Genomic DNA, 20261 nt, shown 5'->3' on the forward strand with positions numbered 1-20261 from the left:
CTGATTGAACAACTTTGACAAGCAAGACTTTTTGCTCTGGGTCATAAGAAAGGTGCAACATTATCTTATGTTTTTAGTCCTTAATTAACGACAAATCATGAAGTGAACTCACGTGTCTTGCTTCCATTTTTGTAGAAGGAGCCGGGCGCGACCGTGCTCGCGTGTAAAAAGCGACCAAGCAACTCAAAAAGTAGCATCCTCCTTGTAGTGTGTACTGATGTTAAAGACAATATACACTTCATTACACATGTACCATATCACTATTTCCATGATTAAATGCTTTATAATTCCACGAGAGTTTTGCAGCGGCACCATACTTGCCAACCCTCACGAATTTTCCAGGAGACTCCCGAATTTCAGTGCCTCACCCGAAAATCTCCCAGGACAACCATTCTCCCGAATTTCTCCCGATTTCCAGCCGTACTTAAGGCACGCCCCCTCCAGGTCCGTGCGGGCCTGAGTGAGGACAGCCTGTCGTCACGTCTGCTTTTCCTTCATATAAACAAGAAGGAGACGAAGCAGAAGAACGAAGAAGAGACAGTCATGGCGGTGACGAGTGACAGAGAATAGAACGAGGATGGACAATTCAACCCTAAAGTCACGCCTTTCCTGCAAATTAAATGTCACAGATGCTGCCTGTAATAGAGTGATCTAAGTTGTTTGTTGCCATCTCCTGGTGAATGTTGGGTATAGTGGTCTGTGTGGTTACTTTTTGGTTGGCCAACGGTTTACGTTGTATTGCACACTCTTACGGCAAGTGTGGGAGTTCGTTCTGAAGTATGAAGTAAAGAGACGTAACTTTGTCACCTCGCCTGGTTATTGACTCCAACCCAGAATATTACACTGCGCTTACCTATGTTCCTTCAAAGGCTGTGCTACTGGCTGCAAAGCATTGCACTTTCAAATACAACAATGAGTAGAGTAGTGTTCTGTGTGTGTATATATTTGTAAATAAATGAACACTGAAATTCAAGTATTTATTTTATATATACGTATATATATATATATATATATATATATATATATATATATATATATATATATATATATATATATATATATATATATATGTAAGAAATACTTGGATTTCAGTGAATTCTAGCAATAAATATACTCCTACCCCGTATCCCCCCACCCCCCGACGACCCCACCCCCCAAAATCTCCCGAATTCGGAGGTCTCAAGTAGAGATGTCCGATAATATCGGCCGATAAATGCTTTAAAATGTAATATCGGAAATTATAGGTATCGTTTTTTTTTAATTATCGGTATTGTTTTTTTTTTTCATTAAATCAACATAAAAAACACAAGATACACTTACAATTAGTGCACCAACCCAAAAAACCTCCCTCCCCCATTTACACTCATTCACACTCATTCACACAAAAGGGTTGTTTCTTTCTGTTATTAATATTCTGGTTCCTACATTATATATCAATATATATCAATACAGTCTGCAAGGGATACAGTCCGTAAGCACACATGATTGTGCGTGCTGCTGGTCCACTAATATTACTAACCTTTAACAGTTAAGTTGACTCATTTTCATTAATTACTAGTTTCTATGTAACAGTTTTTGTATTGTTTCACTTGCTTTTATATTCAAGAAAATGTTTTTAATTTATATATCTTATTTTATTGTATTATTATTTTTAAAAAGAACCTTATCTTCACCATACCTGGTTGTCCAAATTAGGCATAATAATGTGTTAATTCCACAACTGTATATATCGGTATCGGTTGATATCGGTATCGGTAATTAAGAGTTATACAATATCGGAATATCAGCAAAAAAGACATTATCGGACATCCCTAGTCTCAAGGTTGGCAAGTATGAGCGGCACACGCACGTCCGTGCGCTTTACATAGGCACTTAAACATGCAAAAGGGTTCCGTTAGTCCGCGCTGATTTTAGAAATAATGTAGACTTCACTGCACATGTAATACATCACCATGTTAATTCTATCAGTGTTGGGTTTCAGCGGCACAGGCATGCATTCCCTCTTTAGCAATGTTCCCAGGGCTCTGTGTACGTGCAGGCTGGTTTTAAAGATAATGTACATGCCATTGTACGTCTAGTATATCAAAATAAAAATAATAGGAGGTGTAACGCCACCAAGTCAGATATAGCTGCTTTTTTCAGGCTTCTGATTGGACAAAATGGGCATGACAGCATGTGTATGTGTTTGTGTGTAGACATAGACACTTTTGAAACTACACTTGTGTGGATGGAGATTGTTTTAACCCCGAATATGTGGCTGCACCAAATTATAATATAAATCCATTCAATAAAGTCAAAATACAAATAAGGCAACAAGAGAAGTACCCCACACTTCTCTTTTGTAAAGTAAAATTGTACAGCCGATATGGGCACCTACATCAACAATATGATTTGCCTGAGAAGCTGGACAGGACAAAAAAAATAATAAAAAAATGATTTATTCGATTACTCGATTAATCGATCGGGATATTCGATAGAATACTCGATTACTAAAATATTTAATAGCTGCAGCTCTAATCCTAACATCCTTGCATCCTAATATTAACATCCTAACATCCTTACATCCTAACAGCCTAACATCCTTACATCCTTACATCCTAACATCCTAACATCCTCACGACCTTACATCCTAACATCCTAACATCCTCACGACCTTACATCCTAACATCTTTACATCCTCACGACCTTACATCCTAACATCCTTACATCCTCGCCTCCTCGCATGCTGCCATGACAAAGGAAGAGTGTGTGTATTGAAAGCAGGTGATGATGTTCTGCTGCACACCTGCCAAGTCGATCTTCCTCGTCGTCTCCTCAGCTGTGATGGTTGACTCCGTGGTGGGAAGGAAAGAAGCTCCTTGTGTTCATCGCGACTGCTTTTGTTTGTCTTTGAAGATCGACTGACAGTTGGAAAGCAGACGTTACTCTGATAAACTCTTAGTCGCTCTGTAATGGCTGTCACTTAATAAAAAGCACATTAAACATGACATAATAATAAACAAGTAATAAGGAAATACTAGTCTGATTAGTGATTATTCTGTTTAGTGTTTAACTGTACGTAAGGACCACCAAAGGAGTGAAAAGTAAGACTTGCAGCGCTAAGGAGACCCCTCTGCATCCAACGCCCCCAACCCTGACACACCAGCCTGCAATTAACCACAACAGAAAAGCCATTAAGGTTCCTAATTACTGCTTGTTCTCGCCGTTCGCTGTGTGTGTGGGCGACAAACTGTGTGTGTGTGTGTATGTGTGTGTTTGTGTGAGTGCGTGTGCATGCGTGTGCGTGCCGTGTGTGTTAACCACCGATGTGGACGCTGCCTAATTACACGCCTTCCACGCTTTCAGCATCATAATGACCACAATCAGACGCCTGAGCCTTCAATAAGTGTATGTGTGTGTGTGTGTGTGTGCGTGAGTGTGTGTGTGCGTGTGTGTGTGCGTGTGTGTGTGTGTGTGTGTGTGTGTGTGTGTGTGTGTGTGTGTGTGTGTGTGTGTGTGTGTGTGTGTGTGTGTGTGTGTGTGTGTGTGTGTGCGGAAAGTTGCTTGAAAAGTTCTCGATATCAATCCCTTTCATGAAGCCGCATGCTTGCTGATAGGACAAAATTATTTATTGATAACAAATTGTTTCTATTTGATGTTTCTCAACATGCCCTCGTTGTGTTATTGCTAACCCCCCCCCCCCCCCCCCCCACACACACACACACGCACACACACACCTCCATGCAGGTTTTCATGGTGTGTGTGTGTGTGTGTGTACTCTATCTTCTCTGAGCTATGAGAGAACTTATGGAAGCCAAACTGAAGCCACAGCTTATGAATATTTCACCTATTACACCGCTGAAAGTCAATATATGTGGCAACAACAGGAGCAGGCCTGCAGAGAAAAAAACGCTGATTTTGCGACAATTTTTGGATTGGATGTCATTAGATGGTGAATTTAGGAGTTGTTTCTACACCAGAGATTCTCAAACTGTGGGATGCATATAACTAGTGGTAAAAAAATCTCTTAATTAATATTAAAACACAGTGTTACTGTTCAAACTGTGTGGAATTATACAGTGGCCAAAATACTAAATATGCTTGTTTTATGTTTTAATCAATACATAGGCCTAGTATGCTGCTTTATTTAAATGTTGGTCATTATGGTGATACATGGGGAGCCAAGTTTTTTCTGAGGTGGTACTTGGTGAAAAAAGTTTGAGAACCAGTGTTCTTCTACACCAGTGTTTTTCAACCACTGCCATGAGATACAGCCTGGTGTGCCATAAAAGATTATCTAATTGTACCTATTTGGGTAAAAAATATTTTTTGCAAACCAGTAATTATAGTCTGCAAATGATGTGTTGTTGTTGAGTGTCGGTGCTGTCGAGAGCTCGGCGGAGTAACCGTGTAATACTCTTCCATATCAGTAGGTGGCAGCCGGTAGCTAATTGCTTTGTAGATGTCGGAAACAGCGGGAGGCAGTGTGCAGGTAAAAAGGTGTCTAATGCTTAACCCAAAAATAAACAAAAGTTGAGTGCCCCTAAGAAAATGCATTGAAGCTTAGGGAAGGCTATGCATAACGGAACTAAAACTGAACTGGCTACAAAGTAAACAAAAACTGAATGCTGGACGACAGCAAAGACTTACTGAGGAGCAAAGACGGCGTCCACAATGTACATCCGAACATGACATGACAATCAACAATGTCCCCACAAAGAAGGATAAAAACTACTGGAATATTCTTGATTGCTAAAACAAAGTAGATGCGGGGAATATCGCTCAAAGGAAGACATGAAACTGCTACAGGAAAATACCAAAAAAAGAGAAAAAGCCACTAAAATAGGAGTGCAAGACAAGAACTAAAACACTACACACGAGAAAACACTAAACAACTCATCTGACAACATAACTTTCCTCTAGAAGGTCTTATCTTTGTCCATGTGATGTCAGATGAAACACAAATTTAGCTGTTTGGCCACAATACCCAGCAATATGTTTGGAGGACAAAAGGCAGGGCCTTTACTGCCAGGAACACCATTCCCACTGTCAAGCATGGTGGTGGTAGTATTATGCTCTGAGCCTGTTTTGCTGCCAATGGAACTGGTGCTTTAAATGGGATAATGAAAAAGGAGGATTACCTCCAAATTCTTCAGGACCACCTAAAATAATTAGCCCGGAGGTTGGGTCTTGGGCCCAGTTGGGTGTTCCAACAGGACAATGACCCCAAACACACGTCAAAAGTGGTAAAGGAATGGCTAAATCAGGCTACAATTAAGGTTTTAGAATGGCCTTCCCAAAGTCCCGACTTAAAAGTGTGGACAATGCTGAAGAAACAAGTCAATTCTCAGAAAACCAACACATTTAGCTGAACTGCACCAATTTTGTCAAGAGGAGTGGTCAAAAATTCAAGCAGAAGCTTGCCAGAAGCTTGTGGATGGCTACCAAAAGCGCCTTATTGCAGTGAAACTTGCCAAGGGACAAGTAACCAAATATTAACATTGCTGTATGTATACTTTTGACCCAGCAGATTTGGTCACATTTTCAGTAGACCCATAATAAATTCATAAAAGAACCAAACTTCATGAATGTTTTTTGTGACCAACAAGTAAGTGCTCCAATCACTCTATCACAGGGGTGTCCAAACTTTTTCCACTGAGGGCCGCACACGGAAAAATTAAAGCCTGCTGGGGCCATTTTGATAGTTTTCATTTTCAAATCATAACAAAATATATGGATTTGGGTTTTTTTTTACCTTTAGGGCTCCCGGGGACCATAAAGGGTCTAAGTCATTAAAATGTTAAAAACAAGTCAAATTATTATTGTTTTTATTTATTTAACGCTTACAGTAAATCTCTACAGTATATCAACTTCAGGTTGATATCAAATTAAAAAACCAAAAAGGTTTTATGCCTTTTCTGTCAAGACAACTTTGTTTTTTATAATAAAACTGAAATATGCAGTATTTCCCCCACTGCCCAAAACCTTCAGAAAGCAATGTTTGATGTGAAGTAATTAGAGCCTTAAAAACATCAATAATGCAAGACACCATTGATATTAATTCATTGTTATTTTTGAGTAATCACAGTGAAAAGATAAATAAAATCCCATTAAATATATTTAGGATCTAAAAGGTGCCCCACTCATAAAGTGATACATTTGTATTAGTTTTTTACTTTCAACACTTAAGTTACGAGACCAACTTCAGATATATCTGTCGATTTTACGTTTGAACTATTGTTTTGTTTGTTTTATGCTATTTTTTCAAAGAAAACGTTGATGTTTTTGTAAGGCAACCACACAATATATGCAATATTTTCCACATAAAACATTTTAAAGTGAAATATTTGAAATAATTGGAGCCTTGAATAAGTCAATAACTCATTATTGACTTTTTTTTTTTCGAGCAATGGCAAAAAAATTAAAATAAAGATAGACAAAAGAAAAAAAAACAGCCTGCATGGCAGCTTTGTGTCAACATTGCAACTTTTTCTAGTCAGATTTCACCTCATTCCCCTTTTTTTAATCTTTTCTTTTCTTTTTTTTGCAATAGCATTTCCAGAATGTGTGGCGGGCCGGTAAACAATTAGCTGCGGGCCGCAAATGGCCCCCGGGCCGCACTTTGGACACCCCTGCTCTATCACAAAAAAGAAGAGTTGTAGAAATGATTGGAAACCCAAAACAGCCATGACATTATGTTCTTTACAAGTGTATGTCAACTTTTCATCGCGACTGTATATTAATGCATGGTTGGTTATGGTTTAAAGTCATATCCAACAATTGCGGCAATTGAGTTCAGTTTTTTAATGATTTCTGCTGGTGGTGTGCCTCCGGATTTTTTTCAACGCAAAAAATGTGTCTTGGCTCAAAAAAGGTTGAAAAACACTGCTCTACACATTATAATATGTATGTGCTGCTTTAAAGGTTTCAAGAGGAGAATTCAAGAAATAAAAAGGAGTATTGTTTAGTCGCCGAGACAAATGAATGTTTAAACGTCCCCCTCGCCCCCTCCAACGGAGCGGCGGTGATAAAGTAGGACACGTCCTCTCTTCCCACTGGAGCCGCGATAACATCCGCAGCCTCAGCGAGTGTCGCAGCAGTCAGAGACGGCAACACACTCGTCATGGATGTGTGCAGTCATCATCAAGTATGGCTGACACAAAACAACACAACTCTTCAATAGATGACAGGAAGGAAGAAGTCAGAGGGTCATGAGCTGGTTAATTTAATGCATCCCAGCAGATCACGACAGTTCCCAGATATTTTGTAAATATGCCTCTAAAGTACTGTTTACATATTAACACGTTATCTTCTCTTTCCTTTCAGATGATGGACCGTATGGAAAAACGAAGGATGTCTCTGGACCAGAACACAACATGGCGTCCAGGAGACACAGTATACCAGGCATGCATCACCTCCACACTCCTGTCTTTGGCTTTTGTCTAACACATAACATAACACACTTCTTTAGGACACAACATGACATGACAATGTAGTATATAGACACAGTATATTACACATAGTAAGGCATGATAATACACGTCATACACAACATAACACGCTATAATACACATCTTGTAATAGTATAATGCACATGGTAACACACAACCTGACATATCATACACGTTTTACTAGAGATCGGACTGCCGATATTATCGGCCGATAAATGCTTTCAAATGTAATATCGGAAATTATCGGTATCGGTTTCAAATTATCGGTATCGGTTTCAAAAAGTAAAATGTATGACTTTTTAAAACGCTGCTGTGTACACGGACGTAGGGAGAAGTACAGAGCGCCAATAAACCTTAAAGGCACTGCCTTTGTGTCCCGGCCCAATCACATAATATCTACGGCTTTTCACACACACAAGTGAATGCAAATGCATACTTGGTCAACAGCCATACAGGTCACACTGAGGGTGACCGTATAAACAACTTTAACACTGTTACAAATATGCGCCACACTGTGAACCCACACCAAACAAGAATGACAAACACATTTCGGGAGAAAATCCGCACCGTAACACAACATAAACACAACATAACAAATACCCAGAACCTCTTGCAACACTAACTCTTCCGAGACGCTACAATATACACCCCCGCTACCCCCTACACCCCCCCCCCACCCCACCTCAACCTCCTCATGCTCTCTCCGGGAGAGCATGTCCCAAATTCCAAGCTGCTGTTTGGAGGCATGTTAAAAAAAAAGATAATGCACTTTGTGACTTCAGTAATAAATATGGCAGTGCCATGTTGGCATTTTTTTCCATAACTTGAGTTGATTTATTTTGGAAAACCTTGTTACATTGTTTAATGCATCCAGCGGGGCATCACAACAAAATTAGGCATAATAATGTGTTAATTCCACGACTGTATATATCGGCATCGGTTGATATCGGAATCGGTAATTAAGAGTTGGACAATATCGGAATATCGGATATCAGCAAAAAAAACATTATCGGACATCTCTACTTTTTACACAACATAACACAGTATAATACACGGCACAACATTTTCTACACGTATCACACAACATTATATTCACAACTTAACACACTTTAATACACAGCATGACATATTATACACAACATTACACCTTATAATACATACCATAGCATTTTACACACAACATAACACACATTATGACGCATCATACACGTGATAACATACTATATTACACATTTTGGAATGATATACACAACATAACACACTATAACACATCATGATACAGTATAATACACAACATAACCCACTGTAACACATAATGACATGTTATAAACAATATAACACATTACATGACACAGTATAATACACATGGTAACACACTACACTATGATACACACACGTGTAATGGCACAATTTACAGAACATAACACACATTAATACACATTATGACGCACCACGATATAGTATCATACACATTAACATACTATTTTACACATTTTGGAATGTTACACACAACATAACACTATAATACATCATGATACAGTATAATACATATGGTAACACACTATAACACATGATGGCATGTTGTACTCAACATAACACATAACACATCATGATACAGTATAATACACAACATAACGCACTATAACACATGATGGCATGTTGTACTCAACATTACACACTATAACACATAATGATACAGTATAATACACAAGATAACCCACAATAACACATAATGATATGTTATAAACAATATAACACATTACATGACACAGTATAATACACATGGTAGCACACTACACTATGATACGGACACCTGTAATTGCACATTATACACAACATAGCACGCTATAATACACATCTTGAAATAGTATAATGCACATGGTAATACACAACCTCACATATTATACACTTTTTACACAACATAACACTATAATACACATCACAACATTTTATACACATAACACATGACATTATATTCACAACTTAACACACTTTAATACACATCATGACATATTATACACAGCATTACACCATAATACACATGATGACATGTTATACACAACGTAAAACCCTATAATACATACTATAGCATTTTATACACAACATTACACACTTTAATACACGCTATGACGCATCACACACACATGGTAACATACTATATTACACATTTTTGGATTGTTATACACAACATAACACACTATAACACAACATGACACAGTATAATACACAACATAGCCCACTTTAACACATAATGACATGTTATACACAACATAACCCATTGCATGATGACACCGTATAATACACATGGTTCCACACTACACTATGATACACACACTTGGAATGACATATCATACACAACATAACACGCTATAATACACATCTTGAAATAGTATAATGCACATTATAATACACAACTTGGCATATTATATACATTTTACACAACATAACACACTAAAATACACGTCACAACATTTTATACACGTAACACACGACATTATATTCACAACTTAACACACTTTAATACACATCATGACATATTATACATAACATTACACCGTAATACACATCCTGACATGTTATACATGACGTAACACCCTATAATACATACTATGGCATTTTATACACAACATAACACACTTTAATACACGTTATGAAGCAGCACATGGTAACATACTATATTACACATTTTGGAATGTTATACACAACATAATACACTATAACACACCATGATACAGTATAATACACAACTTAACACACTATAACACATCATGATACAGTATAATGCACATGGTAACACACTATAACACATAACACATAATTACATGTTATATACAACATAACACATTATATGACACAGTATAATACACATGGTAACACACTACACTATGATACACACACTGGTAATGGCACATTACACACAACACAACACACTATAATACACATCTTGAAATATTAAAATGCACATAGTAATTCACAACCTCACATATTATACACTTTTTACACAACGTTACACACTATAGCACGTCATGATACAGCATAATACACATGGTAACACACTATAACACATAATTGACATGTTATACACAACATAACACGTTATATGACACAGTATAATACACATGGTAACACACTACACTATGATACACACACAATTTAATACACGTTATGACGCATCATGATATAATATCATACATGTGGTAACATACTATATTACACATTTTGGAACGTTATACACACTATAACACATCATGATACAGTATAATACATATGGTAACTTGTAATGGCACATTTTACACAACATAACACGCTATAATACACATCTTGAAATAGTATAATGCACATGGTAATACACAACCTGACAAATTATACACATTTTACACAACATAACACACTATAATACACATCACAACATTTTATACACATAACACACAACATTATATTCACAACTTAACACACTTTAATACACATCATGACAGATTATACACAACATTACACCATAATACACATCATGACATGTTATACACAACCTAACACCCTATAATACATACTATGGCATGTTATACACAACATAACACACTTTAATACACAATGTGACGCATCATGATATAGTATCATACCCATGGTAACATACTATATTACACTTTTTAGAATGTTATACACAAATAACACTATAACACGTCATGATACAGTATAATACATATGGTAACACACTACAACTCATAATGGCATGTTATACACAACATAACACATTATATGACACAGTAGAATACACATGGTAGCACACTACACACATATATATATATATATATATATATATATATATATATATATATATATATATATATATATATATATATATATATATATATATATATATATATATATATATATATATATTTATATATATATATATATATAAAAAGTTTGGGGTCACCTAAACAATTTTGTGGAATAGCCTTAATTTCTAAGAACAAGAATAGACTGTTGAGTTTCAGATGAAAGTTCTCTTTTTCTGGCCATTTTGAGCGTTTAATTGACCCCACAAATGTGATGCTCCAGAAACTCAATCTGCTCAAAGGAAGGTCAGTTTTGTAGCTTCTGCAACGAGCTAAACTGTTTTCAGATGTGTGAACATGATTGCACAAGGGTTTTCTAATCATCAATTAGCCTTCTGAGCCAATGAGCAAACACATTGTACCATTAGAACACTGGAGTGATAGTTGCTGGAAATGGGCCTCTATACACCTATGTAGATATTGCACCAAAAACTAGACATTTGCAGCTAGAATAGTCATTTACCACATTAGCAATGTATAGAGTGTATTTCTTTAAAGTTAAGAATAGTTTAAAGTTATCTTCATTGAAAAGTACAGTGCTTTTCCTTCAAAAATAAGGACATTTCAATGTGACCCCAAACTTTTGAAAGGTAGTATATATATATATATATATATATATATATATATATATATATATATATATATATATATATATATATATATATATATATATATATATATATATATATATATATATATATATATATATATGTATATATATGTATGTTATGAGCAATCATGGTGGGTCCTTGGTTACTTATAGTAAAATAAGAATACAAATATGTGAAGTTTTTACAATTTAGGTAACATTGATGTTAGTATACATAGTTAATATATTCTTTTTATATTTCCGCCGTATACGCAAAAGCTTCTGGAAGATTTCAACACACTTGTGCGCATGTTGTGTCTCATGTGCTGCAAGTTTAAAACTCCCAGCAAGTTCACCCCAATTTTTTGCAAATACAACATACAGAGTGAGTCATTAGCGTGTGTTTGTTTGTGTGCGTGCGTGCATGCGTGTGTGTGTGTGTTTGTGTGTGTGTGTGTGTGTGCGTGTGTGTGTGTGTGTGTGTGTGTGTTTGTTTGTGTGTGTGAGTGAGAGACAGAGAACTGATCCTGAGTGTCACCTGAGAGATTTAGAAAATCTACCAAATCTATCACAGCAAAGATCTATCTCACCTGTGCGTGCCTGTGATTGTGTGTGTGTGTGTGTGTGTGTGTGTGTGTGTGTGTGTGTGTGTGTGTGTGTGTGTGTGTGTGTGTGTGTGTGTGTGTGTGTGTGTGTGTGTGTGTGTTGGGGGTTGTTATCTCTTCACTTTTTACCTACACTGACATCCTTTGAGGGCATATAAGCATCAGCAAGGAACGTGCCACTGATGTGAGTTTGTAAACCCTATAGTACTCAATAGAGCACAGACCTTTACCAAGGCCAACAATCCAAACACACACTCACTCACTCCTTGTCTGAACTATGTCATTATGCCTCAGCGCATGAATGGGCTTTATTGTTATACTGTTTCATCTTAAAATGATAAAATCATTAAAATTAGGACATTTTTACATCACAAAGCAGCACAAACCTAGCAGAGATAATTGGAACACTTTTGAGGAGATTTTGACAAGGTGGGTCGTGTGTGTGTGCGTGTGTGTGTTCTGGCAATGGGGACATCGCTCTGTTTACACAGTCACCTTTAGGGGACCGCTGACGGTATGGGGACAAAAAAACAGGTCCCCTAAAGGGAAACCTTTTTAAATAATAGTCAGATCCATTCTGAAGATGCCTAAGTGATTTTTAAGCTTTGGCCCATAAAACATGTTTAACCCTTGTGTGGTGTTCATATTGTTGTTACTCAGCCAGTGTTTGTGGGTCTGATGGACCCGTTGCATTTTGTGACTTTTAATGCCTCACAATCAAACACTTGTATGTTAAAATACTGAACAGATGTTTACCTTATCCCAAAAAACATCTGTAATGAAGTGCTTCAAGAGGCTGGGAAAGGAATACATTGTCTCCAGACTTCCCCCCACATTCGACCCATACCAGTTTGCTTATCGCCCTAACCGCTCCACAGAGGACACCATCTCCTCTGCACGCCACCTGAGCTTAGAACATCTGGAAGGAAAGGACACACACGTGCGGATGTTGTTTCTGGACTTCAGATCAGCATTCAACACATAGCCACTCTTTGCTCTGATTAATTATTGCACACTCTCGGCATTTTCTCGATGAGCTTCAAGAAGTAATCACTTCAAATGTTTTTTACTTCACAGGTGTGCTTGAAACTCATTGAGAGAATGCCAAGAGTGTGCAAAACAGTAATCAAAGCGAAGGGTGGCAATTTTGAAGAAACTACAATATAAAACATGTTTTCAGTTATTTCACTTTTTTTGTTAAGTACATAACTCCACATGTGTTCATTCATAGTTTTGTTACCTTCAGTGACAATCTACATTGTAAATCAGGGGTGCTCATTACGTCGATCGCGACCACAAAGGGTGTGTCAGTCGATCGCCAGCCAGGCATTAAAAAAATAGTTCTAAAAATGAGCAATCATAAATCTTCACTATGACGTCACTTTCGTCACTTGATTGACATTCACAGCACCCGAGAGTCTTCTGAGATTACGCTGGCTGCTGCCAGCTCATTATTAAGAAAAAATTACAGACAGGAAGGCGAGAAACACTTTTTATTTCAACAGACTCTGGCGCCGTACCTGTCGTCAAAACTCCAAAGACCGACTGCACAGTTGCACAATAAAAGCGCTGCTTCATCCTGCCTGCACTAACAAAATAAGAGTCTCAGAAAGCTGGCGTGCACAAGCTAGCAAGCTACGGAGTTTGCCGCCAATGTATTTCTTGTAAAGTGTGCACAGTATACAAAGGAGTACGGAAGCTGGACAAATAAGATGCCAAAAATGCGGACGTTATCAGCACCACTGTCTGATTCCTATCAAAGCAAGTCATCAGAATCAGGTAATACACCAACTTATATTCTTGTCTTCATGAAAGAAAGGAATTTATATGTGTTAAATATGCTTGCATTATCTTTAAACACCTTTAACTTGTCAACAATATTAACTATATGTGTTAAACATGCTTGCATTATCTTTAAACACCTTTAACTTGTTAACAATATTAACTATATGTATTAAACAGTCTTGTATTATCATTAAACACCTTTAATTTATTAACAATATTAACTATATGTGTTAAACATGCTTGCATTATCATTAAACACCTTTAACTTGTTAACAAAAACATATATTTCATAAAAAAGTAAATATAAATTATATATATGAATGAGGTAGTTTCCCGCGACTTGATCAATTGAAAAGTAGCTCGCCTGCAGAAAAAGTGTGAGCACCCCTGTTGTAAATAGTCATGAAAATAAAGAAAACGCATTGAATGAGAATGTGTGTCCAAACTTTTGGCCTGTACTGTGTGTATATATATGGATGGATATATATTTATTTATGTATGGTTAAGATGCATTCCTTTATCATAATTTATTTATGAGCATGGGAAAATTGTAAGCAGCAAATAAACATACTGTATGTGGCATGACACATTTCTTCCATCTATCCGTTCCATTTTCTACCACTTGTCCCTCTCGGATTAGTGGGGGTTCTGGACCCTTTCATTTGGTAATAAATGTCTGTCTAAAATAATTGAATAAATGATAGCAAAAACGCTGCATCCACTTTTTGCGGCGCGTGTGACATAAACGCTTTGGCCCACATTAGAATTTAAGTTAAATAAACCATTCCTTAATGCAGATACAATAATAAGGTAGTATTAGCTTTAAATTACGATGACATCATCGCAACAAAATGAAATGTGTCCTCTTCACTTTCTCTCAGCTTTACACATATTACGATGTGGAACATGTTAAATCCATACATTTTTGTTTTGAAGGTGAGAAATCAAATGTCCTTATCTCACAAGGAAACACATCTGATTGGCTCTCCTTTATAACTAACTCCCTGGCCCTCAGTCATAAGTGTGCTGTTAAAGAGCTATGATTGGATATATTCCCAACTTGTCCCACACATCTACAAAACGATACCAAACATGATTGGATTTTGTTTCTGTCAACATTTGTGTCTTGTTTTTATACGTTAACTAAAATGTCAGTTAATTGTCTTAGTCAACCTGCATTTGCTTTGATCAGTTATCGTCATATTCTTATCCGCTCCAATGTAAAAGACAAAACGCAAATGAAATAAACAGCTTCCAGCCCAGGGCGAGCTCGGCTGACTGTGAACAGACATGGTGAATGAGTTTGTTAATCGCTTATCATGTGGCGTCTGTGTGTGTGTGTGTGTGTGTGTGTCTGTGTGTGTGTGTGTGTGTGTGTGTGTGTGTGTGTGTGTGTGTGTGTGTGTGTGTGTGTGTGTGTGTGTGTGTGTGTGTGTTTGTGTTTGTGTGTTTTGCTTAGAAGCGCTGAGGGGTGTGACCATGGTAGAGCTGGTGAAGAAAGAGGGCAGCACGTTGGGCCTCACCATTTCAGGAGGAACTGACAAAGATGGGAAACCGCGGGTATCAAACCTGCGACCCGGAGGTCTTGCTGCTCGGTGAGTCTGAGAGAGGAAGTTGTCACTTAAACGTCAATTGTTTTTACGGTGTGTTTTTTTTTTTTAATGAGCAGGAGTGACCAGCTGAACGTTGGCGACTACATCAAGTCTGTGAACGGCATCAATCTGACCAAACTACGACACGAAGAAATCATCAGCTTACTGAAGAACGTTGGGGAACGAGTCCTGCTGGAGGTGGAGTACGAACTGCCCCCTACAGGTTAGAGATCTGCTAGTCATTAACAAGTCGTTTAAAACTTGCCTGCTTTTTTTTATTTTGACTGAAACAGGACTTACAGATCTTCGTCTCTTGTCTACTCATTCACTTAATCACCCCTGCTACCGCTAGCTAAAAAGGAAAAACATTTAACATGTCACTAATTGTGAAACTGTTACACTAACTGCATTGGCAACATCAAACTGGGTATGTACAATGATTTTCCTCAAAATATGACAAATTCTAGCTTCCAGTGCGATAATTTGTCATGTCCCATCATGCAACACTGGTCATATGACTGTTGTGGTATATAGCTTCCCCAAAATAGCAATGGGTCGGGTAAGATGGCTTATCTCCGAAAGTATATAAAACATTTTAGTTATGTCTTCTCATTCATAGACTTTTGGTGAAATGGAATTTTTACCTTTTTTGGGGAAAGATTGAGATTCCATCCATTGAACCTTGGTGTTAATTTTGTTTACTAAAAATGTTTGTCTTATTTATCGTCAACTACCTATTTTCCCCTGACTAAAATAGGATGATAACAAGTCCAATCAAATGCACGTTGACAAAAATGAAAAAGACTGTCATGACTTGATTTAAGTTTAGTAACGCTTATTCCTACGTTTAAGTCTATTTCTGTTCTCTACCCAATTTCCTTTCGTTGCCGTGGACACTAAATGATCACACCTGTTTTCGTTTAGGGATTAGTGTCCTCACCTGTTTCTGACCCTAATCACTTCCCTTTATATTTTGGTTTCTCCCAGTCTAAATTTGCTTGATCGGTGTACGCTCTACGCGTCAGGTACGTTTGATTATGTTTTTTCACCTCTCCGTGTTAAACTACATTTTTGCTTTGTTCGCCCCCGAGCGACATTTTTTTTCAGGTTTTTCCCATTATATGGAATAAAGGACTCTTACCTGCACACTGCTTGTCACGAAGTGGTGGTGACGAACCCCAAGATGCAGAGACGGCAGGCTTGGTGCAGAAAAACATAATTTAATGTCCAAAATAAAGGTAAAACACAAACCAGGAACTAGGAGACAGGAAACAGGATACCAGGGAAACAGGAAACGAGGCACTAGAAGACATCTCACAGCATACAGGAAACGGCTAACAGCTATCCAGAATCAGCATTCAGGTAGTAGCTACAGCTACATCGACATGTAGTGATACTCCAGACTGACTGGAGGGCAGGGCAGGTCTAAATAGCATACGGGTGATTGACACCAGGTGTGGCCAGGTGCCAATCAGCCGCAGCTGAGGGGAAACAGCGCTCAGGGAGACAAGCAGGAAACTGAACAAAAATAAGAGCACTGACAGGAAATAAAACACAAACACAGAGGAAAAAACAAAACATAACTAAACTGTCAGTGACAAACCTGACAATGCTCTTGGTGCTTCCTGTCCTTCTACGCGTCGTAAAAACACTACCATCGCAGCATTGCGATTCGAACTTAACAGGTTCAATTCAAAATTGTTGACATTATCCATCCATCTATTTTTCTACCACGGGTCGCGAGGGTGCTAGATCCTATCCCAGCTGCATTCGGGCGGAAGGCGGGGTACACCCTCGACAAGTCGCCTCCTCATCGCAGGGCCAACACAGATAGACAGACAACACTCACATTCACACTCACACACTAGAGCCAATTTAGAGTTGCCAATTAGAGTTATTTTCAAACTGACTTGTCTACATACAAGAGACTCCCCTGCTGGCCTCCCTTTGGACTGGACCCTCACATTATCAACCATACTCACGAGAAGTAATAGTTTTTTTTCTAGCCCTGATGTGGGATCAGAGCCGAGGTTGTCGTTGTGGTTTGTGCAGCCCTTTAAGACATTTGTGATTAGGGCTATATAAATAAACTTTAATTGATTGATTGATTAATTGAAATAAGGAACATGTTTAGCATGGCCTCGAGGAGACACAGTAGTATACCATATTTACTTGCATCACCTCCATACTCATACCTGGGTGACAACCATTTGAATAAATTATTTTCCTCAAAATACGGCAAATTTCCCCTTCACCTTCACGATAATGTGTCATTTCCCATCTGGCAACCCTGGTCATGTGACTGTCAAGGGATGTAGCTTCACCAAAATGGCAGTGTGTCAGTACTGTAAGCTATTTTATCGCCAAAACTTGTTTATTGCCGGTTGCCATTAAAGGTCATTTTAAAGCCATGAAACAATTATACAGCTGTAATGGGGTGTCAAATCTTACAATTTAACTGTTTTTACTGTGTTATTGTTTTTTTTTTATAAATTAATATCAAACAACCTTAGACAAATACTATTGCACTATTGCTAGCATGGTTTTGGCCTCAAAAGTGCTATAGAAAGTCTGACTTTGTCACAACAGTATAAATGTTAAGGAGCCACTAAATAAACTTAATTTATTTGAATTCTATATGTTCCTTGGTTCAATTTGAAATACATTTGTGGTATTAGGTACAAAAAAGTGTCGGGATGAGTTATTTGTAAATAAGGAATGGCATCCAAGAGACACAGCATAGCTTACTTGCATTACCTCCAAATTCAATCCTGGGTAATGCCCAGTACAACATTATTATTACATCACACATCTTTAACATTAATTAGTAGTACAGTATCTCAGCTGACGAGTTTAATTGGTGCTGTGACATATCTCAAATCAACGTTGCCCATTGAAATTAATTTAAATAAATTGAATCGGTACTCAGCCTCCCAAAACATAGCAATTTTCAACAAGTAACATGTCTTTTAAAAAGAAAAACACTTTTAGATAATAAATATTGTATTAAAAACAATACTACTACATTACTATAAACAACTACAGTAATTTTATGAAGCAATGTAATAATGATGTACAGCATTTACTTAAACGATATCTCCTTCCAGCTGCTTCTCTGTCAAACACACCATCAGCAGCTTCTCCAAATTTTAATGGACAAATAACCGCCGTATAGATTTTGGTTTACATCCTTGGCTGGTGTTATCAACTCATCCAGCTTCAGTATGTTGCAGACTTGCAGTGCTACGCTCCAACTGTTTCGCAAACTACACACTATGTATTTTTTTTAAAATGGTTTATTTCTTTAAATAAATGGATATTATCCACTTTTTCTTCTCAGCACTGTCCTTCACAGTCACCTTATTCCTTCCTATGCTCAGAAGAGCAAAGTTATGTTAATCTCGTCCAGCTGTAATCTTAAACTAAAGCTAGCGAGTAAAACCGGATATTTTTTTGTTCATTTGCTATACTAACTAACTAAAAACAACCTGCTGAGAGACAGCACGTATTTCAAAATACTCCTAAGTGGGGCTACCACTGTATAAAGTTAAAGTTAAAGTACCACTGATAGTCACAAACACCAGGTGTGGTGAAATTGCCCTCTGCATTTGACCCATCCCCTTGTTCCACCCCCTGGGAGGTGAGGGGAGCAGTGAGCAGCAGCGGTGGCCGCGCTTGGGAATCATTTTGGTGATTTAAACCCCAATTTCAACCCTTGATGCTGAGTGCCAAGCAGGGAGGTAACGGATCCCAATTTTATAGTCTTTGATATGACTCGGCCGGTGAACTCACGACCTACCGATCTCAGGGCGGACACTCTAACCCAGTGGTTCTTAACCTGGGTTAAGAACGGCCTCCATCTGATTTGCAAGTGTGTAATTTGTTGTGAGTTCATGCACTGTGTTGGTTTTGTTCTTTGAACAAGGTGATGTTCATGCACAGTTCTTTTTGTGCACTAGTAAATAAAACATATAACTTTGTCTTGAATTTGAAAAAAATAATAATAACACATTTTATTTTTCACTAAAGAAGGGTTCGGTGAATGCGCATATGAAATTGGTGGGGTTCGGTACCTCCAACAAGGTTAAGAACCACTGCTCTAGCCATAAGGCCACTGGGCAGGTATTTTAGTTTTGAAAACTCTGTTGTACATGTTTCACCTGTTCTCGTTAGTATGTCCACCATCAATTTCCTCTAAACACAAATGACCCTAATTTCTTGCTGGTTTAGCGTTAAGGTGATGAAATCCTCCATGCTGATCTAAATGATGATGTCTTGCAGCACCAGACAGCAGCTCGGGCGTTATCTCCAAGACGATCGACATCTGTTTGCACAAAGAAGGCAGCAGCTTTGGCTTCGTCACCCGCGGTAACGAGACAATGCAACAAACTTTTAAAGCATCAACCTATAAGGCACCAGAACCG

General features: G+C 37.8%; 1 protein-coding gene across 4 annotated transcripts in view; it reads left to right on the forward strand.

Moving 5' to 3' along the window:
- LOC133652298 (glutamate receptor-interacting protein 2-like) overlaps positions 1–20261 on the forward strand; it is a 400480-nt gene that overhangs the window by 332837 nt on the left and 47382 nt on the right. For all 4 annotated transcript variants that reach the window (XM_062050915.1, XM_062050888.1, XM_062050898.1 and 1 more), the window contains exons 2-5: positions 7306–7383; positions 15708–15840; positions 15915–16060; positions 20119–20205. In XM_062050915.1, coding sequence (XP_061906899.1) covers positions 7356–7383; positions 15708–15840; positions 15915–16060; positions 20119–20205 — 394 coding nt within the window. In that variant the 5' untranslated portion in view covers positions 7306–7355. The remainder of the gene's footprint in view (positions 1–7305; positions 7384–15707; positions 15841–15914; positions 16061–20118; positions 20206–20261) is intronic.

This window comes from Entelurus aequoreus, linkage group LG01 (genome assembly GCF_033978785.1).
Source record: "Entelurus aequoreus isolate RoL-2023_Sb linkage group LG01, RoL_Eaeq_v1.1, whole genome shotgun sequence".
Taxonomy (NCBI): Eukaryota; Metazoa; Chordata; class Actinopteri; order Syngnathiformes; family Syngnathidae; genus Entelurus; species Entelurus aequoreus.